This window comes from Calliphora vicina, chromosome 5 (assembly GCF_958450345.1).
Source record: "Calliphora vicina chromosome 5, idCalVici1.1, whole genome shotgun sequence".
NCBI lineage: Eukaryota > Metazoa > Arthropoda > Insecta > Diptera > Calliphoridae > Calliphora > Calliphora vicina.
The window spans coordinates 68,429,539-68,454,450 of NC_088784.1; the positions used below are offsets into that span (position 1 = coordinate 68,429,539).

Here is a 24,912-nt window from a genome sequence, read left to right on the forward strand (position 1 = left end):
TTTGATAGATATCCCACTCGCATTCCACTAAGCGACCAAAAAGGTCTTCAAGGAAAAACCCTAAGCTTTCTTTTGAGCAAAAAATTAAAAGAGGGGTCCATTTTCAAAGTCAAAAATAGCTTGTTTTGAGTTACAAAACATTTATTTTGATAGATATCGAACTCGCATCCCACTAAGCGACCAAACAGGTCTTCAAGGAAAATATCTAAATTTCGGAAAAAAGTCAATAAAGTTTTTGATTTCGGAAAAAAAAATTCAAACATTTTTTTATTTTTTTTTTCGAAAGATGGAAGAAATAGCTATCCAAACTATTTGGGACACATTGAAAAGTTGTGTCTGAATTACTATCCAATAGGACAAACCTTGGTGCAAATTTCATCCCGATCGGAAGACACCGATTTTAAAAATTGGTTCACTTGACATGAAATCCCCCATATATCTATTTTATATTCCCCATTTTTAAGTCATATACCCAATAAAAGAGATAAATACAATTCTTAAACTAAATTGTTTTATTTCTTCTGACAAGTTTTAGCTCGAATTTTCATTTCTACAAATTTCAATGACTTATTATAATCGGTGACTTTATACCAGTGAATTCCATTCGCTCTTTGGGTATTCTCATCTTTGTGATACCTTCCATTAAGATTACTAAAATAAATAATAATACAAAAATAACCATAATCTTTAAATACAAATAACATAAGCTAATCTATCTACATACCTGAGATGACATTCATTATACCACCAGCCACCTTCATATGACTTTGCACAGTCTTCATTAGGATTCTGATCATTTCTACGATCTTTCGTGGAGAACCACTGATGCAAGTGATAATTTAGACTGTCTCCGGCATTACCATGGTATCTGCCTAAATTTTTAAGCTTATAATTCTCCGATTCACTGCCCACAACAAAGTGACTATAATTAGCATTATATTTACTGCCACTAAATGTTTTCATTTCAATCAATAGTTCATAAGTTACGCCACTATCCGTAAGCCTGTGCAACGTTTCAAGACCTATAAAAAATTCCCCATCTTTATTTCCGAAACCAACTTTGTAGTCATTCCAATTGCGATAGAAATCAACACTTCCATCCTGACGTCTTTGTATCACAATCCAGCTATTATCTTTTTCATTTACACAACTCTGCTTAACATTTAGATTATCCTGACAATAAGTTTGTTCAAGTTGATGAATTTTGTTATCAGATTTTATGATTTGCGATTCTAATTTATTTAAACGTTCACTCATATTCAAGGCGTGTAAGGTAAGATTTTGATTTCTATTAATGTATTGCATAAATTGCGTTAGCAATTCACTGTAGTCGCATGAATCCTCAAAACACTGAAAGAAATTTGTTCAAAATTCCAAATTTTTAGTAAAAATAACAATTGCTTACATCTTCATTGCCTTGGACAAATAAAATATTGAGTACCAGCAGCCACAAATATGAGAACATGTTTTAATTTAAAAATTAATAAATATTTTGTATATTTAAGGCAACTTAATATTTATTTAATCTTGCTCTCACAAGACTTGAAAACAAAATGAATTTAATTATTTATTATCATTATTGTTTAATTTTGAATTATCAGTTTAGTTGAATTACATTTTTAAATTGCTGCGATAAGAATTGAGAGACTCATAATTGAGTAATTCCCAAACATTATGCTTAATTAAGGAAATTTCGCTTAGGAAAAACCCACGAAAACAGACATCACATCTTAAGCTGTCATAACACAGGTCAACAGCAAAAAAAGGCTTGACTAACCACAATATCGATTTGATGCATCATGGTTACCTAAGTACAAAAATGGTAAAAATTTTTAAATTCTATGGATAGATTTATTTTTTTTCTTTTTATACCATTCACCTTCGTGAGAAGGGTATATATATGTTTGTCATTCCGTTTGTAATTTCTACATTTTTCATTTCCGACCCTATAAAGTATATATATCCTGGATCCTTATAGATAGCGGAGTCGATTAAGCCATGTCCGTCTGTCTGTCTGTTGAAATCAATTTTCTGAAGACCCCAGATATCTTCGGGATCCAAATCTTCAATAATTCTGTCAGACATGCTTTCGAGAAGTTTGCTATTTAAAATCAGCAAAATCGGTCCATAATTAACGGAGATATGAGCAAAAAACCGGGACAACCTCGATTTTTTACCTATTTTTGATATATATCGGGATTACTAGTCATTAATATAGAAAATATGGATATCTAATGATAGATATTTCAAAGTCCATTGCAACGATGTAGATAAGGCTATAGTAAGTTGGACCTAAAATGGGCCAAAATCGGGAAAAATATTGCGTTTTAATCGGCTCAGTAGTTTCGGAGTTATAATAACAAATTGAAGCAAAAAATATTTTTTTTATGTAAAAATATCCAATTTTTTGTTTTAAAAAAATCATTAAAAGTCGAAAACGGCAGAAATTGTTTAGATTTATTGCTTTATCGCAAAGCCATATGTAATAGAAACATTTAAAAAAATTCCCAATTTTAGAAAAAAAATCTATCCATAGAATTTAAAGATGTTACCATTTTTGTACTACTGGAACCACAATACAACAAAATTGTATAGTAGTTTAAAAAGCCTCCAAATTTTTTCCGATTTTGTTGCCCTGTGTAAGAGTTCTAGGTGTAATTTTAAAATTACAATTTCGTAGCAATTTTTTTGTAAGCCTTTAATTGACTCGTAGTATTAATTAGTTTATATTTTAACTTTGTAAGACAGTATTAATGAAAATTAATTTTGTTTTTTTTGTTCCTATTTACAGATAACAATCGTTGAGTTTTTCAAATCGAATTCACATAAAATGCATACTTTTGGCAATTTATCAAGCAGTAATTACTACTTTTTGCATATGGAAATACCCGACTGGATGGTGGAGTGTTATAAACGTATTGGTTTGTTAATATTTGGTTCAGGTGTTTGTGAATTGACCACTGATATTGCCAAATATTCCATTGGACGATTGAGGCCACACTTTTTTGCGGTAAGTGCAAGAATAAATAAATACAAATACCATTAGTAGTTGGGCATTAGACTAAAATTCAAATAAAAATAAATAGCTTTTGAGAGGGAATGTTTATAATACGGGCATAGTATTTTGTTGAGAAGTGTATAAGTATAAGTAAAATTTGTTATATTTGTGACAAATATTATACTGTAGAATCTCATTATAAATTTCAGTAGTATTTAAAAAAAAAAATCTACAAAGATCATATCCCAATAATCCCAATGATATTATCATTAAAAAAGCTACATCATTTAGTTTGTATTTGACAGCCATTGACAGCTGACTACCGCTTGATTTGAGGAGAAAAGAACGGAAGATGCCGACCGTTCTGAGGTTTCTTTACCCGAACATATTCACGATGATAATAAGAGAGTTTGTGGAAGCCATAGGCTTCTCACATGACTCAGTGGTTTAAATTTTAAATCAGTGATGTTCAAAAATAAAAATGAAGATGTATTGGTGAGAGAGCTACCCAGCAAACATAATGTCAAACACTTAAAATAATAACAAAATGAAGAAAGTTTAGATTTAGGATTTTTGTCAAATAAAACCAATTTATTAAATGAATGTAATTTAAATTTTAAGGAATTGTAAGTCCGAAATTCTCTTAAATTTTGTATTTATTTTTGACTTTGTTCAATTGTAATTGAAACGCGTGTGTTTGCTATGCTTCGAACAAGAACAACCAACAACAATCCTTAATAAATTTCTGAAAAAAAAAGACGATAGTCCGCCATATGTGTTTTCTTCGCATGCTCAGCGATGAATGAACAAAAGTCGTTAAAAGAGCATAACAAATGTGTGTAAATTTTTCAAACAATTGTTGTATGGCGTGAACATCACTGTTTTAAAGTATCACATGGGTATGTGAAAGCTTTACGCAAAATGGCTGCCACGTTTGCTCGCAAAAGGGTACGCACATGTGCAGTTTCCATGGCAAAAATCCATGAATTACTCCTTCATTCACCCTATTCTCCGGATTTAGCCCCAAGTGACTATTTCTTGTTTCCAAACCTGAAGAACGAAATTTGACTCCAACGATGATATCATCTCACAACAAATACCTATTTTGATGACCTCGTCAAATCTTATTTTTTGAAAGGGATGAAATAATTGGAAAAATGTTTCGCAAAGTGTATAGAGTTCAATGGAGACTATATTGAAAAATAAAATGATTTTTTATCCCAAAACCTGTGTGTTTCATTAAAAAATTCATGGTCTTATTTTATTGGAACGGATAACGTTAACCTTTAAAGCGTGAAGGTCAAAAGTCAAATTTTTCAATATTTGGAAATTCTAATGAAAATATAGCAAAATGTTATATATTTTAGGCCGATTTTAATGAAACTTGAGGAAAATATAACATAAAGTCCAGAATTTAAAATAACAGCACAAAAATGGAAATTAACCCTTAGCCGCACTTGGGGTCCAAATTACCCTCAACTTTTAAAATCTCGAAAAACACAGCCATTTTGACCCCAAGTGCTCTTAAAGGTTAAAATCCATTTTTGCACTGTTGTTGTAAATGCTAGACCCCAATGTATAGTGTCCTCAAGTTTCATTAAAATCGGCCCAAAATATATAACATTTCGCTATCTTTTCAATAGAAATTCCAAATATTGAAAAATTAGATTTTTGACCTTCACGATTTAAAGGTTAACGTAAAACTTTCAGACCGTATTTAAAATTACCAGGACTATAATATTATGAATAGGTTTTACTTAAAATTTGTAACAGTAAGGAAATTGGGCTCATTCGCCAAAATATGGACAAAAAATTAGTTTTTCTTAAAATTCGCAAAATTTAAATCGCAGGTACGAAAAACTGTAACAGGTATTGACATAATTTTTCCATATTTTTATTTCCTATTATGATCTCAATAAATCCCAATGTGATGATCGAAAAATTCTGAATTTGTTTAACAAAATTTTTAAAAATTTGAAAATGGAGATTCGAAACAGCCGTTAAAAAGAATATTTTTTTTGGTTATACCTGCGAATAGGTTAACGGTATCCTACGAAGACAAAAACTCATACACAAGTAAATACGGATATATTTTAAATAAAAATTAGCTTTTATTTTAATTTTTCTTGAAATATGTTACTTTTTTTCCTAAATTTCTTGTTCAAGTGGCCTAAGACACGTTAATGGTCTGGCGAATTTGTAATAACTTTACCATTTTTTAACCAAATTTTGTCATTTGTATCTCATTACAACGATAATTACGAACACATTTCGATTCTTTTGCATTCAATTGCAAAAATATTTTTTTAGTAGCAAAATTTTAAAAAAAACTGAAAAATTTGCATTTTTCCCGAATTTTGGCGATAATATAGTTTTTGGGTCATTTAGACCCAAAGGAGATACAGGGTAAATTTCCAAAAAAAAAAAAATTTTAATGTAATATTCATTCATATAAATAAATCTACATATTTCTAGAAAACAGTGCAGAAAGTTAACGAGATTTACCTATTTATTCCATATAAATAGTAAAATTTAGCATATATCTGAACTTTGACCTCGATGCGCGTCCAGAAATCGTTGTCCGATTTGGCCCAAATTTTCAGCACTTAACTTTTAGGCCTAGTGTCACAATATTCCACCCGGCACTCTTTGAAATCTAAACAAGTAATAGTGCTATATTCGGCTGTGCCGAATCTTAAATACCCTTCACCAAATTATACTTCAAAATTTTAAATATTTTTAGGTAAACAAAATTTAATTTTTTTTAAAGTTGTTTTTTGAATTTTTTGGAAAAAAAAATTTTTTTTTGTTTGTTATTTAATTTTTTTTTTTTAAATTTAAAATTTTTTTTTTTAAATTTAAATTTTTTTTTTTTAAATTTAAAAAATTTTTTTTTTTTAAATTTAAAAATTTTTTTTTTTAAATTTTTAAAAATTTTTTTTTTTATTTTTTAATTTTTTTTTTAAAAAAAAAAAATCTGGTTCAAAATTTTTTCCCGATTTTGACCCATTGTAGGTCCAACTTTCTATGGTCTTATATACGTCGTTGCAAATGTCTTTGAAATATCTATCATTAGATATCCATATTGTCTATATTAATGTCTTAGTAATCCAGATATAGGTAAAAAAATAGGTCAAAAATCGAGGTTGTCTTGGTTTTTTCCTCATATCTCAGCCATTTGTGGACCGATTTTGCTGATTTTAAATAGCAAAATTCTCGAAAGCAGACAGACAGACAGACAGACAGACGGACAGACAGACAGACAGACAGACAGACAGACAGACAGACAGACAGACAGACAGACAGACAGACAGACAGACAGACAGACAGACAGACAGACAGACAGACAGACAGACAGACAGACAGACAGACAGACAGACAGACAGACAGACAGACAGACAGACAGACAGACAGACAGACAGACAGACAGACAGACAGACAGACAGACAGACAGACAGACAGACAGACAGACAGACAGACAGACAGACAGACAGACAGACAGACAGACAGACAGACAGACAGACAGACAGACAGACAGACAGACAGACAGACAGACAGACAGACAGACAGACAGACAGACAGACAGACAGACAGACAGACAGACAGACAGACAGACAGACAGACAGACAGACAGACAGACAGACAGACAGACAGACAGACAGACAGACAGACAGACAGACAGACAGACAGACAGACAGACAGACAGACAGACAGACAGACAGACAGACAGACAGACAGACAGACAGACAGACAGACAGACAGACAGACAGACAGACAGACAGACAGACAGACAGACAGACAGACAGACAGACAGACAGACAGACAGACAGACAGACAGACAGACAGACAGACAGACAGACAGACAGACAGACAGACAGACAGACAGACAGACAGACAGACAGACAGACAGACAGACAGACAGACAGACAGACAGACAGACAGACAGACAGACAGACAGACAGACAGACAGACAGACAGACAGACAGACAGACAGACAGACAGACAGACAGACAGACAGACAGACAGACAGACAGACGGACATGGCTTAATCGACTCCGCTATCTATAAGGATCCAGAATATATATACTTTATAGGGTCGGAAATGAAAAATGTAGAAATTACAAACGGAATGACAAACTTATATATACCCTTCTCACGAAGGTGAAGGGTATAAAAACAAAAATCGGCTGTCACTCTAATGAGCATCTAAATATTTTTTATATGTACTTATTTCATCGTATTAAATAAAAATTCAAAAGATGTTAAACAATATTATCTGTTTATTTTATTACTTTTATTTTTTAATTTTTTTAATTATTGCAAAGGAAAGCAAAATTTACTTAAGTGTTTAAAGGAACAATTTATGGTTTTTATAACCTTCATAAGTTTGTCATTCCGTTTGTAATTTCTACATTTTTCATTTGAGACCCCACAAAGTATATATATTCTGGATTATAGATAGCCATGTCCGTCTGTATGTTGAAATCAACTTTTCGTATCCCCCAAATAACTTACATATATGATTCATACATCAATATATAGGGAATTCTTCCAGCTCGGTTGGTATTTAAAATCGACAAAATCGGCCCATAAATGGCTGAAATATAAAGAAAAAGAGGAACAACCTCGATTTCTGGCCTATTATTGATCTATATCTGGATTACTATGTAATTAATAGACAATATGGTTATCTATTGATAGATATTTCAAAGTCCATTGCAACGATGTATATAAGGCTATAGTAAGTTGGACCTACAATGGGTCAAAATAGGGAAAATTATTTTTTAACCCGAATTTTTTTTCATCAAAAAAAATAGTTTTTGACTTAAATTCATTTTCCAAAAAATTTTTTTTTAAAAATTAAAAAAAACATTTGGAAACAAAATTTATTTTTTTTACCTAAAAAAATTATTTTAAAGTATAATTTGTGAATAGTATATAAGATTCGGCACAGCCGAATATACCTCTCTTACTTGTTTTTTTTTTTTTAAATTTTGAAGTAAAATAATTAACGATTACTCAAAAACGGTTAGTCGAATATTATTAAGGTAATCTTAAATATATTGGAATTTACATAGCCTTTAATCAGTTCATATATTGCGTTTTAATCGGCTCAGTATTTTCGGAGTTATAATAAATTGAAGCAAAAAAATAAATTTTTTACGTGAAGATAGCAAATGTTTGTGTTTTAAAAAAAATCATGAAAAAATTACTACTTTATCGCAAGGCCACATGTAATAGGAACAAAATGAGATATTGATCATATACATTGATGGATTCTTTTCGAATTTATTCACAATTAAGTGAATTCGCACATTTTTAAAAAATTTTTCTTTTTTGTTTGAAATACATAAAATTGAGTAGTTAATGTTCTTCTTTTGATTGAATTTTTAAAACATTTTCCCCATGCTATGTACAAATGTTCACCCATATATTGCGTTTCAATCGGCTTAGTAGTCGGAATTATAATAACAAATTGAAGCAAAAAATATATTTTTTATGTAAAAATTGAAATTTTTTTGTTTAAAAAAAATCATGAAAAATCGAAAACGGCAGAAATTGTTTAGATTTATTGCTTTATCGCAAAGCCACATATAATAGGAACAAAATGATGGATTCTTTTCGAATTTATTCACAATTAAGTGAATTCGCTCACTTTAACAAAATTGTATGTGCTTACAAGCGTGTACTTTGAGTGGAAATTTTACATGTATTTTGTTATTGTAACAAAAACATGCGTTCAACAGACAGGACTGACATACCTAGATCGGCTTAGAATTTTATAAGCACCCAGAATATATATACTTTTGATGGTCTACGACCAATATTTCCTTGTGTTCAAACTAAATGACAATATCAATGGAAGGTATCCATGTTTTAGGATAAAAATACCAAAAACAAAACTAAAAACTAACCCCCATATGCATAAACAGTTTATAAATTTATCAGATTTTGTATGGAAATTTTGTTTTATAAACCTCTGATAAATTTATAAACTGTTTATGCATATGGGGGTAAATATGTATCACAAAAATTTTAGTTTCACTACTCAGAGAAAGTACCCCAATTTAGAAATTTTAAAATCGATTTAAGTAAATGATAGCTGATTTCATTCATAATTAATAGAATATTTACTCAAGTAATAGTAATTTTTATATCATAATTAATATTAATTAGCGAAAAGCCCTATTGATATACATTTGTATTAAATATAAAACTAATTAGCAATTCTTTCCCAATTTAAGGTCTGCCAGCCAATATTACCCGATGGCACAAATTGCGATAATCCCGCCAATGAAGGTCGCTACATTGAAGATTTTACATGTCGCGGCTTGGGTTACTCAATGAAAATACTTAAAGAAGCCCATCTATCATTTCCCAGTGGTCATGCTAGTTTTACATCTTTTACCATGATCTATATAGCGGTAAGTTAAAAAGACAGCTTTACACAAAAATGAAAAATAGATAAATGTCTTTCTTTGTGTGGCATCTAGTACAACATTTAGTACATTATCATACATATTTACAACATGTTGCATTTTACACATTTTTTTTTATTTTATTATTTTTATAGATTTATCTACATAAACGCATGACCTGTTCGCGCAGTAAAATGTTTAAGCACTTGTTACAATTTATGTTTCTCATGTTCGCCTGGTACACATCGTTGACACGTGTTTCCGATTATAAACATCATTGGACCGATGTTTTGGCTGGTTCGCTCATTGGTACACTGTATGCCATAATAGTGGTAAGTAGAACGGGTATAATGAAAAGTGTTTACACTGGAGTACATTGTGTTTGAATGGGAAGCACTGTGCTAAAAAATAGATAGAAAAGTATTGAGACCTTATATTCAAAACACGCCAACTCGTTTTGAACTCAAATAGTTCACTAATGTGTCAGGAAGCTTTTCATAATATAGTAGCCTTCCATAATACGTAATGAGCAGGGCAAGCTTTTCAAGCAAAACTTTTGCATATTTGACAAGTTTATAGAAAAAAAATATATTTTTTTGCTGTGTATATGTCGCAAGCTTTTGCGTTTTTTACCCACAATCAAACACTGAATAAAAAGTCAGCGGCTTTTTTAATTTCCCTGCTCTTAACTGAAAGTGCAACACTGCTCCTGTTAACAGGCATCTGTCAGTTGACTCCTGTCAGAATTTCAACAAGCTGCATCATTTTGTTCCTGTATGACAGCCATTATTAGCAGTCTACCTCGAGACTTCAGGAGAAATTGGGAAAAATGAATTTCGTCTACTAATCACTCAAATAAAGTCTAAGCTTGATAAATACTATGGGAACTCTGCACCAATTTCAATGGTAAAAAAGTGATTTACTGAATTTCTTTGTGACCCCCTTACAATTGAACAAAACCACGATATGGTGTTGGCCGATCGGGAATTAAAAGTGCGAGAAATTGTGGAAGCCATGGTTCAGTAGTTTAAATTTTGAATGATCACTTGGACATGAGAAAGCTTTGCTCACAATCGGGTGCCCAAAAGCGTACACACATGTGCAGTTTCCATGGAAAAAATGCATAGGAGACTATGTTGAAAAATTAAATAATTTTTTATCCAATAGAGCATTTTATGCTGAACTATTAATCTGAGGGTTTGCGGGTTCGATTCCCGCCAGGTGTATCTGCGGACATTTCGCAGATTGTGTTTGTTTTTTTTTTTTAAAAAAAATATATTTTTTGTGCATATTTAAACTTGCCCTGGTAATGAGGCTCAATTGACCAAGCGATATGAATGAAATATGTTCTATATGTTTTTATGAACTGGCGCTGAAGACGCTGACATTCAAGATCTTTTAGTTTGACCCATGTACAATAGCGGAAACCATAAGGGCGACTAGGGGATACCGACGTAACGATGTCGGAAAGGCCGCAGCAGGCTCTAAACATAACCTTCAAATGGTGCGTGAAGAGGGGGCTGACCAGGAGAACTATCCTTGTGTTATTTACAACCCACTGAACCCTGTGATTTATGAAGTCTTAGAAGGGCTTCACTATTGAGTTGTAATATCAAGATACCTGACGGCAGACTATCGTTCCAAATTCCAAAAAGGAAATGTTAGCCGATACTGGTTCACAAACGGATCAAATCCAGTGAAATTGTGATTTCGGAGTGGCTATCTTTAGATCACGTTTCCAAAAGTCCAATCCCATGGGATAATATCCTACAAACTTTCAGACGGAAATTTACGCCAAATTTATTTGCGTTAGATAGGACAGGCGCGGATCCAGTGGTGTGAAAAAATCAAAAAGTTTTAATATAAAAAGAGAAAAAAGAAAAATATAAAATAAGTTTTAATTTATTAATCAACAAATCCCCCCCAAATGGTTGATCTAGATCCGCGCCTGACTTAAGAGAAGAGTCAAGGTACAATTGTTCTTGTTGTATGGTATTGCCGGGCTTAACTCATGTTGTTAACGTTGTAGGAGATAAGACCTGTCATGGTCTGTATTATATCTCTGAATGGACTCAGAAGGTACATAGGCTAATGATGGATACATTTCCACAAATTACCGGACACATTGTTTGGCGTTCTTTTTTTTGACCGAATGGATATGCCAGAGAAATTACCGGTTAGAGTCGCATTTCTCTATGGAGATTTATCTTACCATACAGGAATAAATCCCTGAAACTACTTTCGCTCAACAAATGTATCGAGCTTAGGGTACTAATGAATTGTTTACTGGACATTGTGGCCTTAGATCAGGGATGCCCAAAGTTAAAACTGTATTTGTGTTGGTGAGAGAAAGAGAACTAAAAAAAGATGTCAGTATTTATCAGGCTTTATTTGATAACAATAATGAAGTCAACAATTTTAATTAAATTAAATTTTAATCAAATTGTCTGCAACATATTTTCATAGCTCATTAATTGAGAGTTCGATATTAATAATTTTCGGCAAATTTGTATTAATAAAATATTTTGTTTGCTTATTTTATTACGTAGTTTTGATTAAATTAATATCAAATCTGAAAAAAATTGTTCACAGACGTAAATTGAGGTAAAAATGTTTCGTTTCATTTCAATGATTTTTTAAAGTTGGAAATATATTAAACAATTCAAATATTTCTTTAAGTGGTCATGAAACCATAACAAAACACCCACTTAGCATGCGCATTCATCGCTGTCTCAGTGACGACTAAACAAAAGAGAATAAGAATATGTGTTTGGTTAACTTGCACAATTGTGCTATGAAATGAGCATCAATGTCTTAGATACTACCACTACATTCTGGGCTATACTGCAGTGATGTTCAAAAATAAAAATGAAGATGTATTGGTGAGAGAGCTACCCAGCAAACATAATGTCAAACACTTAAAATAATAACAAAATGAAGAAAGTTTAGATTTAGAATTTTTGTCAAATAAAACCAATTTATTAAATGAATGTAATTTAAATTTTAAGGAAATGAAAAAATATACATTGTAAGTCCGAAATTCTCTTAAATTTTTTATTTATTTTTGACTTTGTTTTATTGTGTTCAATTGTAATTGAAACGCGTGTGTTTGCTATGCTTCAAACAAAAACAACCAACAACAATGCTTAATAAATTCCTGAAAAAAATTGCGATAGTCCGTCACATGTGGTTTCTTCGCATTCTCAGCGATGAATGAACAAAAGTTTTTAAACTATGAAGATTCTGTGGATTTCAGGATAAAATCATCATTCATATTCTCAAAATGTTTGGCGAATATCCTTTGGGACAACTCTCTGATCTCTACAAATGATAAAAATTCCTAGTTTTCTGTTCAAACATGTTGGTTTTTTTGTTTTTTTTCTTAGTTCTCTGGTGTAAATTAATTAAAAACATATTGAAATATTTCCTAAACTAATATTTTATTTTTTATTTCTCATTAATTTCCTAGACATGTTCGATGTGGTAGAATGAGAATATCTGGTGTTAGAAGAATGTATTAATACAACATTGGCTTGGTTTACTTTCCTCATGGGAGATTATTATTTTTTAAGTCGGCGTTTACACTTGCAATAAAATATGAAATCTTTAAAATTAACACAAATGGCCACTTCAACATGCTTTAATTAGGCAAGTGTAAATGTGTTTATAAGTTGGGATTAAATCCCTTTTAAATTTCATTACTATTTAATATAAATATTTACACATTTTTTCCTTTGGTTTAAATTGCTTTAATTTTTATTTTTATGAAACATTTATTTAAAATTCTTTTTGAAAAAGTTTAAAATATTGCTACATTACTATTTAAACAAAATATAATACTATTTACAATATATTTTAAACTCTGTATTAAGTTTAATTAATTTGTATTTTCTATACATTTTACTCTGTATTTGTGCATTTGTAATCTCATTAAGTTTGTTCATCTTTAGTTTTAAGTTTAATTTTACAAATTTTTAAAAGTATTTATTGTAATTTAAAATGTATTATTTTTACACCACACCAACAAACAACAAAACAAAAAACTCGTATATAAATTTTAAGCAGAAAAAATAAAAATAATAATTTGTTTTGTATTTTTTTACAAATGTTTGGTTTACCGTTGTGTTTACAAACAGAGATAAATCCAAGGTAAGTTTTGAAAATTTATATTTAAATTTATCTTTTTTGCGCCCATAAAGTTACACACAAAAAAATGCTAAATACAATTTGTGTGCATTTACTGCTTTTTTTCGCTTTCATTCATTTGCCTGCAATAAAAATATTTTGTTTATCTTTTTGGAAATTTGAAATTCAGAGAAACATGAATTTTTATTTTATTCCACCATAAATGCCAATGTTTTGATTTGGACAAAGTATTTTTTTCCAGCCTTTTTCTATACGATTTCTACATGCAACAATATTTTATTATTTTTAATTACATTGGTTATTTTTAATACCTACAAACATACAGTCGGTCATAGTTATAACGATCAAGGACCATAATACATACATTTTCATGTAATGAGTAGTTTTACGCCTGTAATGTCGTTATTCTTTAAGTTGCCTGCAAAAAAAAACTGGATTCTTTGTACATATAAGTAGTACTGTGGTTCAAAGTTAGAATTTATTAAAGAAAATTGGTCTGGATTTTCTTTCAGTGGGTCAAAGCTTTCCTTTGACCTACTAACTGAAAAAAATGTAAGTTAATGTCTGAGAGAATTCTTATTGTTAGAGTTAAAGTACTTTCAAAAAGGACATTTAAGGATTAAAATATTCTACGAAAATGTTTACCGAAACATTTCAGTAAGGGTTTTTCCAAAGATTTTTTCCATGGAACAAATAAAAATAAGTAAACATTTTTCAATAGGGAGTAAGGTTTGTGTAGCTCCTGATGAATAAATATATGCCTTTTGTATAAGTAGTTGGTATTGGTGAAAACCTTAGAACTGGAGATTGATATTTTAGTAAAATTACGTCATTTACCTTAAAAACTAAAAAATTATAATATGTTTTTTTTCTATTGAATTGAATTAATTCAAAATGTTAACGGTTAAAGATATCATAACACAATTTGGATCCAATGTAGACTCAGATGTGCTTAAGTCAACTTCATTATAATTTCTAACATTTTGTATTTCCAAATACCGAAATTCCTAAGCCGGGGAAAATGTGTTCCATAAACAGATTTTGTTTTAGAAAAGTGTCTACTGTGAAATTATTTATAGTTGTATTTAAGAAATATATAGGGTTACACAAATATGTAGATTTTTCGATTATCGGTAGAAACAGTTAATTCTTTCAACTCGAACTCATTTGCCGGGAAAATAGATTGAAATACTTCACTTAAATGATCAGCAAATATACTCGAACTTGTTTTTTAACAACATATTTTATAGCCAAAGGTAAGTAATACTTACTAAGTACTCGTACATTTGTAAGCGCGATCCATGACTTTTATCAAATCGCGAACTCAAATAACAAGTGTTTCAAGCAAATATATAAATTCGCCTTGAAGAAAACCAACTTTGAAACCACAGTGCAATATCTGAGGCGAAATAGGAATAATAACAAACAAGTAAGAAAGTATGGTCGGTCAAGCCCGACTATATAATACCCTACACTAAGTAAAAGAGCAAAAACATTTTACTTTTAAAATTTCAATAATTTATATTTTTGAGTGATTTTCGGAAGTGGGCCTTATATGGGGGCTATGACCAATTATGGACCGATCACCATGAAATTAGGTAGTGTGATTTATGTCTATATTAATGTTAACTATGTTGAATTTTGTGTGTATACCAACATTTTTAAGCGATTTATGCACGTTAAAGTGATTTTCGGAAGCGGGTCTATATGGGAGCTATGACTAATTATGGACCGATCGTAACAAAATTTGGTGACATGAATTTTGTATATATAAAACTTATTTGGAGCGCAATTTGTGGAGATACATTTATAAATTAAACATTTATGACCGATAAAGTCCAATTTCGGAAGGACATTTGTATGGGGGCTAGGTGAAATAATGGACCGATTTCAGCCAGTTTAAATAGGCTTGGTCCTTGGGCCAAAAAAATAATATGTACCAAATTTGATCGAAATATCTTCAAAATTGCGCACAAGGTTTACATGGACAGCCAGCCGACCAGACGGACGGACGGACATCGTTTAATCGACTCAGAAAGTGATTCTAAGTCGATCGGTATACTTTAAGGTGAGTGTTAGACTAATATTTTTGGGCGTTACAAACATCTGCACAAACGCATAATACCCTCCCTACTATGGTGGTGCAGGGTATAAAAACATTTAAGTAAATCGAAATTGCATTTAACGGCATACTTGCAACCATTAATAGGTTGTCACATATATTTTCCTCCACATTTTTTTTCCCAGTAAAATTGTTTGTGGTGGCGTGTATTTTTGTTTGGTTTGCCTCCACAATCAGACAGACACATTCATTTGTAGTTGGTTCAAAACTATAAGCTTGATTGTTTATTTTACTTTACGATTATTGTAGTATATGAAATTTTAAATAAATTAATTTTCCTTCAACTTACCATCTAAACACACCAAATATGTACTGTTACATACATAGGGTGGTACAAATGGAAGTGCCTTTTTGAAAATTATATAAATAAAATGAATAAGACTATATCAGCTAAATTAAAGAAATTTCTTGCTTGTTTTCAAATATTAAAACAATTTTTGTAAATCCAAATCAGATCATACATCAGTTATAGTTACGATTTTCGAATGCGGTGTGTAATTGTGCTAATGAAATTTAAAATCATTAAAGTGCCATTTCGAGGGAATATTTGTATAGGGGTAGATGAAATCATAACCATTGATTTCCTGGTCCTTGTTCCAAATAATATTAAATTATGCATTTACAAAATTTCCAATAGGTTGTCCTGGACAACCATACATTTTTAATAACTTTCTGATCGATTGATTCTTTTGATCCATTTTTTTAGGACTCTAAAGTGAAGCGTATCCCAGAGAGAGCATTTTTGGTTTTCAAGGACTCGCGGCTTTAATTCGTATGATAACCAATTTTTTGGATGAATCCTACTGCTCGCAAACGCTTTGAAATTGCTGCTTGAGTAGCTCCCAATGATTTTGCAAGCTCTTGTTGAGTTTTACAACAATCTTCATGGAGTAATCCCTCCAATTCTTGGTCTCCAAACTTCTGAACCATCTCTCGCAAGTTGAAACCGATGGAACACATTGACCATAAGCTCGGTGTGCTTTACCGTCACTTTTTATACCCTTCACCTTCGTGAGAGGGGTATATTTAAGTTTGTCATTCCGTAATTTCTACATTTTTCGTTTCCGACCCTATAAAGTATATATATTCTGGATCCTTATAGATAGCGGAGTCGATTAAGCCATGTTCGTCTGTCTGTCTGTTGAAATTAACTTTCCGAAGCCCCCAAATAACTTACATATGCGATTCATACATCAATATCTCCGGAATTCTTTCGGCTCGGTTGCTCAGGACAACCTCGATTTTTGACCTATTTTTTTTACCTATATCTGGATTAATAAGCCCTTAATATAGACAATATGGATATCTAATGATAGATATTTCAAAGACATTTGCAATGACTTACATAAGACCATAGTAAGTTGGACCTACAATGGGTCAAAATCGGAAAAATATTTCTTAACCCGAATTTTTTATTTTCAACAAAAGTTTTTTTCGTTCGAATTTTTTTTTTACAAAAAATTAAAAAACAACTTTGGAAAAAAAAAAATTTGTTTACCTAAAAATATTTAAAATTTTTATTTTGAAGTATAATTTGGTGAAGGGAATATAGCTCTCTTACTTGTTTCAAATTAAAGAAGTACAGCAAAACTTCCCGCATATGACGCTTTGTTGGCACAAAATTAAAAAATAGGTTAAATTCGGATGGGCCTATGGAAACACCTATTAGGATATTGTAGGCGTTTTCTATTTTAAAGTTATATGTACTTGTTGCTTTTTATGTTCCCTTAGAAACTTTTTTTCTAGGAAGCAAAGAGTAATAGCAGAAATAATATAAAAAAAACAAAAATTCAACATTTTCTGAATTTCTAAATTCAAAATTGATTAGCTTTGGACTCATTCGTAAAAGATATTGATTTAACGCTAACTAACAGCAGTAATGTTAATGAAATCGGCCATAGATTGTGCACGATATTATGAAAAACAGGGCCAATGTATGGTGAAAATTTTATATTTGAATTTACAAATGCGTGTCATACTCATAACTATGAAATATAAATAGCACACGCCACTATGTTCTTTATAATCAAGGGCTTTATGAGTATATTGAAATCCTTGATTTTAGACAAACTAAATAATTCGCAAGCGTTTAAATTTTGTCCATATCTGAGGTGCCCTAGTTTGAGATACCACAGCGCCTTATTTCAAATATTAAGCTAAAATATTCTTCTGATACACCTGTGTGAAATTTCATTCTAATCGGATCAGCCAGTTAGAAATGACAGATTTTTTCCCCAACTATGTTGATTCTGCCCACATTGTGATGTTCGGTAAAAAGCTGTCTGTGTGAAATAAGTATATTTTTAGAATCATGTGGCCTTAAAAAATACCCGTTTTTGTACCACCCCGTTCTCGTAAACATTTATTTTAAAATTCATTCTTCATATATTCCAACATTATAAATATGTATGTACATTCGCAGCCGCATAAAAGCATTCAGATGTATAAATATTTTATTTAATAAATTTTAATTGTACAAATAAATGTAAGTAATTCCCGCCATACAAAGTACGTAATGCTCGCGTAACTGCATCGAACTTGCACATAAATTAATTATGCACGTACAGACAGACAGACAGACATGTACTACGAGTACGTTGAGTAAAATTTAATGTAAAACAATTAATAAAATTTACGTACAAAATTTTCACAGATTTGAATGTAGATTAATAAATAATAGTGGTAAGAAATTATTAATAGTCTACGTAATGAAAATGTATGTGAAAAGTTAAGTACGAAGAAAGATTGTTGTTGTTCATATCGCATCGTATCGTATCATATTGTATCTTATAGATTGTATAATTATTTGTAAGACAGAAGTATGGGTGATAATTCGATAGATAATAAAATATTAAATTATATATTTTTCATTTTGACTGTAAAAAAAAAATTATAAATGAAAGGAGAACTATGATCTCTCAATGAATTGCAGAATGCAGGAATAATATTCAATGGAAATAAATAATAATAATGAATTATTAAATAAAAATGCTTAATTTGCTTTGGTTAAAAAAAGTTAAATTGCAATTAAAGATTTTAGTTAATCGTGAACATTTTCATTTATTGAAATTGAAATGTTTAAAAATTAATTTTGTGCAAAAGTATAAAAGTACTGCATGAAAAATTTCCCAATAAATGGTATTGATTATGTATCTTCTAAATTACGGGTCAGATTTCTCTGAAACTGGAAACTTATAATGTCAATAGATAGTTGATCATTTAGAATATTGTCTCTAAAAGCAGTTTTAAATATGGAAAATTCTAATTGGGTTTATGTTGGCGAAAGTTACAAGGACGAAAATATTTTTTTATACAGTGGGACCTCGATTATCCGCATTGGTCGGGACCGGACGCATTCTGGATAATCAATTTTCCCGGTTAATTGAGTACCAATTTTGAGTAGTTTTTAAAGGATTTTATGTACATGTTTAAATAATATAAGGATTTTATTAAATTCCGGACAAATGCCCACAGCATTTCATTTCCTGGGCATAGTAAGTTATTCTACGCATTTTTCAAAACTGCAGAAGTAACAGCGTTCCAAGTATTATTAATTGACAACAGTGCTTTATTGATGTTAAACGCTTTCTTAAATTCTTATCTATTGATTGACGTGAATAGTTTTTGCACTATAGTTTTTCGATAATGACATTTAAAGCTCCATATTGCACCCTGATCCATCGGTTGGATCAAAGACGTCACATTTGGTTTGGAAAATTGTATAAATCGTTCATTGCTGAGTTTTTCTATTCTATTTATATGAATTGTGGCAGCTATATATCAGCTGAAGATTTTTGTCGTAAGTTTGTGAATTCCATGTCGCTTTTTTGTTTAATTTTGAGTGGAATATTTTAGCCTTTTCATTCACTATTAATCCATAACTTTTGGTTCTTCAGCAGTCTTTAAATATTTTCAGTTTCGAATTCCTCTTTTTCGTTTTATTCACATTTTGTTTGTTGTTCAAAAATAATCGAAAAAAATTTTGCTTATAATCCCGGATAATTGAGGTAATTACGGTTAATCGATGCAAAAAAGTTGAAATCGATCCAAAATTGGTTTCTTTTTCTTTCACGGATAATTGATGTTGCCGGATAATCGAATCACGGATAATCGAGGCCTCACTGTATTAAAAAGTTGACCAACTTTGGAACAACATCTCTAAATTATTGAGCTGTATTACGATGGTCTGCTTTATCGACCTTCCGAGTCAAGCAGTTAATAAAAATCTTGTATATACCCAATGGTGAAGAGTAAAAATTATCATTTAATTTCGGGACTTAAAATTAATTCAAATATTTCATCATTATTAATTTGTAGGTGTAGATTTATGGTATAGACCGGACTGCACACATGCCTTAATTAATTAACATACATCATCTCAAATTAGAATATAATAGGCGAATAATCATTTATTTTTTTATTAATTTTTTGTTATCTCACAAGCTTATTTATTGCCAGCGTTATCTCATCGCAGGGCTTTATTTCGGGAGGGTGTTCTAGTAGTTTTTGAGATGAAAACAAATTTATGAACTTTAAACTTACACTTAGAGAATTGTTATACGTTTGTATAAATATTAAAAAATGTATTTATTATTAATTTAAAATTTAAACTGACATATATTTTTAAAACATATTTAAATGTGCATGTTCATGAATGGAAATTGGATATGAAATTTAATATACATTTGTTTAATAGACATGCGTGATGTAAATTAAGTAAATATAGTGAATTTGATCAGAGTTCTCAATTCAAGTCACGACATTTACTGAATTAACAATGGAATGACTGATTGCAAGAACATTTTCTAAAATATGCAAAACATATAAAAAACTTAAAATATTTAAAGCTTTTAACACCTGAAAATACTACGTAGTTACGAGCCCCTTATTATTGGTTCGACTTAAAAGAAATATGCATGATTTTTGCATTATCGTATCTGTAGAGATTATATTTATATTATTTTAAAATAAAATACAATATTCTGGTTTTATTTCAAAATTACAAAATTTTATTGTTTGTTGTAGAATATTGAAAATTATAATGAAAATTATTGAAAACTAATATGATTAATAAAATTAATTAAGAAAATGAAAACTTAATATTTTTTGATATATAAAAACACAAAGTATTTTTATTCACCTACAACTACTCCCCCTCCAAAAAATTTATTCCCAATAAATTAAAAGAAACTCTCTTTGTTGTTGATTTAGTATTACTGGAATGTATGTTTGAATTAATGTAAGTGTTTTCAGTTAATGCTGGTTTCAATCGATCGATAGGTATAACTACTGACTTGTTATTTATATCAATTTTGAAATATTTCTTGTTCTTTTCAATTACTCTATAAGGACCCTCATATGGTTGTTGCAAAGATCTCTTATGAATTACACGCACAAATACATATTTGCAGTCTTTTAGGTCTTTTGGTACATGAATACCTGTATTTGAATTGTTGTGATGATTTAAATTAGATCTTACGTTTTTGAAATGGGTTTTTAATTTATATAAAATGTCAGATGCATCAAAATCTCCTGTAGGTGTTAATATTTCTCCAGGTAAACGTAAACTTTGACCATAAACCATTTCTGCAGGAGTAGCTTGTAGATCTTCTTTAAATACTGAACGAATACCTAGTAAAGCAATCGGAAGCTCGTCATACCAAGTTGCTGATTTACCTTTAGCCATTAATGTTGCTTTAAGCTGTCTATGAAATCGTTCAACCATGCCATTAGATTGAGGGTGATATGGAGAAGTTGTTATTTTAAAACATCCTAACATTTGTGTTAGTTCTGAAAACATTTTAGAGGTAAATTGTCCACCTTGGTCGGTTGTTATTTTCAAAGGAACACCGAACCGAGAAATATAATTTCTTATTATTGTATCAATTATATTAGATGTTGTGATGTCTTTTAGTGGGTATGCTTCTGGCCAACGAGAATGTCGGTCAATTATTGTTAATATGTAACGATGTTCCCGGGATATAGGTAAAGGTCCAACAATATCTAAATGTATATGTTCGAATCTTCCTTTAGGTATCTCAATTTTGACCACTGGTGATTTAGTGTGTCTAATTATTTTTGATTTTTGACAGTTAAGACATTCTTTTGACCAGACGTTAAGTTCCTTTTTCATATTTGGCCAAAAATAGCGTTCTGTTATTAATTTGCGTGTAGCTCTGATACCTGGATGTGAAATATTATGTAATTTTTCAAATACAATTTTTCGCAAATTAAATGGAACGTAAGGTCTAGGTGTACTTAATGTACATTCAAACCAAATATCTAAGTTTAGGACTGGAATTTTTAAGAATTTTAGATTAAGATGTTTGTTTTTATCAGCAAGAAGTTCTAAAAGATCTTTATCTTTCTGTTGTTCATCAAATAAATTTTTAAGATTAATATCGGAATATTTGTATGCTTCGATTTCAAATGTTCTAGATAAGGTATCAGCTACAACATTAGCTTCACCGCTTATATGTCGAATATCACTTGTAAATTGGGAAATATATTCTAAGTGCCTAGTCTGTCTTGGACTTCTTTCGGTTTTTGATTCCAAAGCAAAAACCAAAGGTTTATGATCTGTATACACAACAAATGATCTGCCTTCTAACAAATACCTAAAATGTTTAATATTTAAATATATTGCTAACAATTCGCGATCAAATGTACTATATTTAGATTCGGAAGAGGTTAATTTTTTAGAGAAAAATGCTAATGGTTCCGAAATACCATTATAACATTGTTGTAAAACGCCCCCAATGGCCACATTTGAAGCATCTACCGTTAAGGTCAATTTTGCTTCATTATTGAAATGATTCAATAAAACACGTGATGCAAATGATTCCTTGATACGGTCAAATGAATTGAGGGCTTCCTTAGTCCATTCTAAAATCTTACATTTCTTTTTTAATGCATTGGTAATTATAGCATGAATGGGGTTAGTAAATTCGGCTAACTTAGGAATATACTTGTGGTAATAATTTACCATTCCTACAGTTTTCGGGTGTTCAAAGTTTCGAATTGCTAATATTTTTTCTTCAGAAGGTTTAATGCCAATATTCGATATATTATGACCTAGGAAGTCTATATTTGAAACACCAAATGTACATTTGCCTGGTTTAATATTTAACCCATATTCATCTAATCGTTCAAAAACTTTCTCTAAGTGATATAAATGTTCCTCATCATTTTCGCTATATATAAGTATATCATCGATATACACAAATACGAAATCGAAACCAGTAAATACTTCGTTGATAAATCTTTGAAACGTTTGCGCAGAATTTCGTAGGCCAAATGGCATTCGTTGAAACTCAAACATACCGAATGGTGTTGTTATAGCTGTTTTGAATATATCCTCTTCTGCCATTGGAATTTGATGATAAGCACGTACTAAATCGATCTTAGAAAATATTTTCTTATTTCTTATATTCATATTTAAATCGTGAATGTGAGGTAAGGGATATCTATCAGGAACAGTCACAATGTTCAAACGTCTAAAATCACCGCATGGACGCCAGTCGTTTGGATCTTTTTTTGGGACTAAATGTAAAGCTGATGCTACACTTGAGTTCGATGGTCTACATATACCTGCTTTTACAAGATACTCGAATTCTGTTTTTGCTGCCTTGTATTTAACGGGATCCAAACGCCTGGGTTTGGTAAAAGGTAAAGGACCGTTTGTTACTAATCTATGAACGGTAGAATGTTTGATTGGTTTCGTATAATCAGGTTCTGCTATTAGTGAAGGATATTTCTTAAGAAGTTGTGTGTATTGATTATCTACAGAAAATAACTTTGGAAGAGTCACATTGCAGCAACATGAAAATGTACTAACTGATAAATTAGTAAGTGGATCTATTAGACGTTTATGTTTAATGTCTATCAAAAGACCATATTTACAAAGAAAATCAGCACCAATAATAGGTTTAGAAATATCTGCAATCAGAAAAATAAAAGGAAATTCGCGGCGAAGACCTAAATCTACATTAAGTAATTTCTTTCCAAATGTTGCAATATTTGAGCCATTGGCTGCGCTTAAAATTATATCAGATCTCTTATTATTATTTCTGAATTTTGAAGATGGCAAAACAGAAATTTCTGCCCCACTATCAATCAAAAATTTTAAGTTATTATTTTTATCAAAAATAAAAAGGCGACTGGAAGAATAATCAACATTTCCACTGTTCGTCGCTGCAACAGTGGATGATTTTAGTTTGTTGAACTTTCATTAGAAAATGAACATGGTTGTTCGCACTTTCTAGCTTGATTACCAAACTTGTAGTGAAAACGACATAACCAGTTCCTATTTGGTGAACGACCACGAGAGCGTGAAGAACTTCTGCTATATCTTCTATAAAAAGGACGTGAAGCCCGGGTTCCTATTTCTCTTTTAAGAGAACTAACTTCTAGTGTCAATTTACTTATATTTTCACATAAAGAAGCAGTTAAATTTTGTACGATTTGTTCAATATTGGAAGATCTAGAAGATTGTCTAACACTACATATTTCTCCGTTGTAAATAACTTCCCACAATCTATCAGCTAATTGAATTAATTCGTTATGATGATATTAGATCCAGTTAAAGCAACATTTAGAGACTTTGGAAGTTTACGTAGCCAAAGTTTTGTTAAAACATCTGGGCTAAAATTAGAACCAGCAAGAAGGGCTAACGATCTATAATATTCCGATGGTTTTCTATCTCCCATATCACTATCAGAGAGTATTTTGTCTAATTTAGAAGTTTCACTTAGGGAGTGACGTTCAATTAACACCTTTTTAAGATTAAGATACCGATCATTTGTAGTTGGATTTTGAATTATGTCTAACACTTTTATTATAACTTCTTGTGGTAAAGCAGTTATAATATATTCATATTTGGTTTGGTCTGTAGTAATGCCTTTGGTTGCAAATTGCATTTCGGCGTGAACAAACCATGCATCTGGACAATTGGTCCAGAATTGAGGGAGTTTAACAGAGGAAGCACATACGTCTAAATCAATTTGGGGTATTCTATCGATCGGATGATTACTAGTCAAATTTGAGTTTAAATTGTTATTTGTAGTTATTGAATTAGATTGTGAATGTGTTGAATTTTGTGTATGTGTATTAGTACGTGTTGGAGAGCGAGTGGTCATTTTAAGAGGGAAAGTTTACAAATAAAATCGAAATTAAAGTTTAAATTAAATTAATTATTCGTAAATTTAGTTATGATAATAATCGTGATT

At 30.8% G+C, this 24,912-nt stretch overlaps 2 protein-coding genes across 2 annotated transcripts in view; one reads left to right on the forward strand and one right to left on the reverse strand.

The window, feature by feature from the left end:
* The window catches only part of wun2 (wunen-2), a 56,674-nt gene extending 43,174 nt beyond the window's left edge, over window positions 1-13,500 (forward strand). Inside the window, exons 3-6 of the mRNA XM_065512066.1 lie at window positions 2,792-3,010; window positions 9,244-9,423; window positions 9,573-9,749; window positions 12,887-13,500. Coding sequence (XP_065368138.1) covers window positions 2,792-3,010; window positions 9,244-9,423; window positions 9,573-9,749; window positions 12,887-12,904 — 594 coding nt within the window. The 3' untranslated portion in view covers window positions 12,905-13,500. The remainder of the gene's footprint in view (window positions 1-2,791; window positions 3,011-9,243; window positions 9,424-9,572; window positions 9,750-12,886) is intronic.
* LOC135960707 (ficolin-1-like) lies at window positions 490-1,542 on the reverse strand. The gene is made up of 3 exons (XM_065512067.1): window positions 1,406-1,542; window positions 725-1,350; window positions 490-651 (listed from the first exon to the last, which is right to left on the reverse strand). Exons 1-3 carry the CDS (start codon window positions 1,463-1,465, stop codon window positions 513-515), a joined length of 825 nt encoding a protein of 274 aa, XP_065368139.1. The 5' UTR covers window positions 1,466-1,542; the 3' UTR covers window positions 490-512.
* Window positions 13,501-24,912: the final 11,412 nt, after the last annotated feature.

Excerpts from the sequence above, each read along its gene's own strand:
- LOC135960707 (XM_065512067.1), bottom strand. The coding sequence starts at position 1,465 with ATGTTCTCATATTTGTGGCTGCTGGTACTCAATATTTTATTTGTCCAA. Across the intron at positions 1,351-1,405 it reads TTGTCCAAGGCAATGAAGAT|TGTTTTGAGGATTCATGCGA; the intron begins GTAAGCAATTGT and ends AATTTCTTTCAG. Across the intron at positions 652-724 it reads TATAATGAATGTCATCTCAG|TAATCTTAATGGAAGGTATC; the intron begins GTATGTAGATAG and ends TATTTATTTTAG.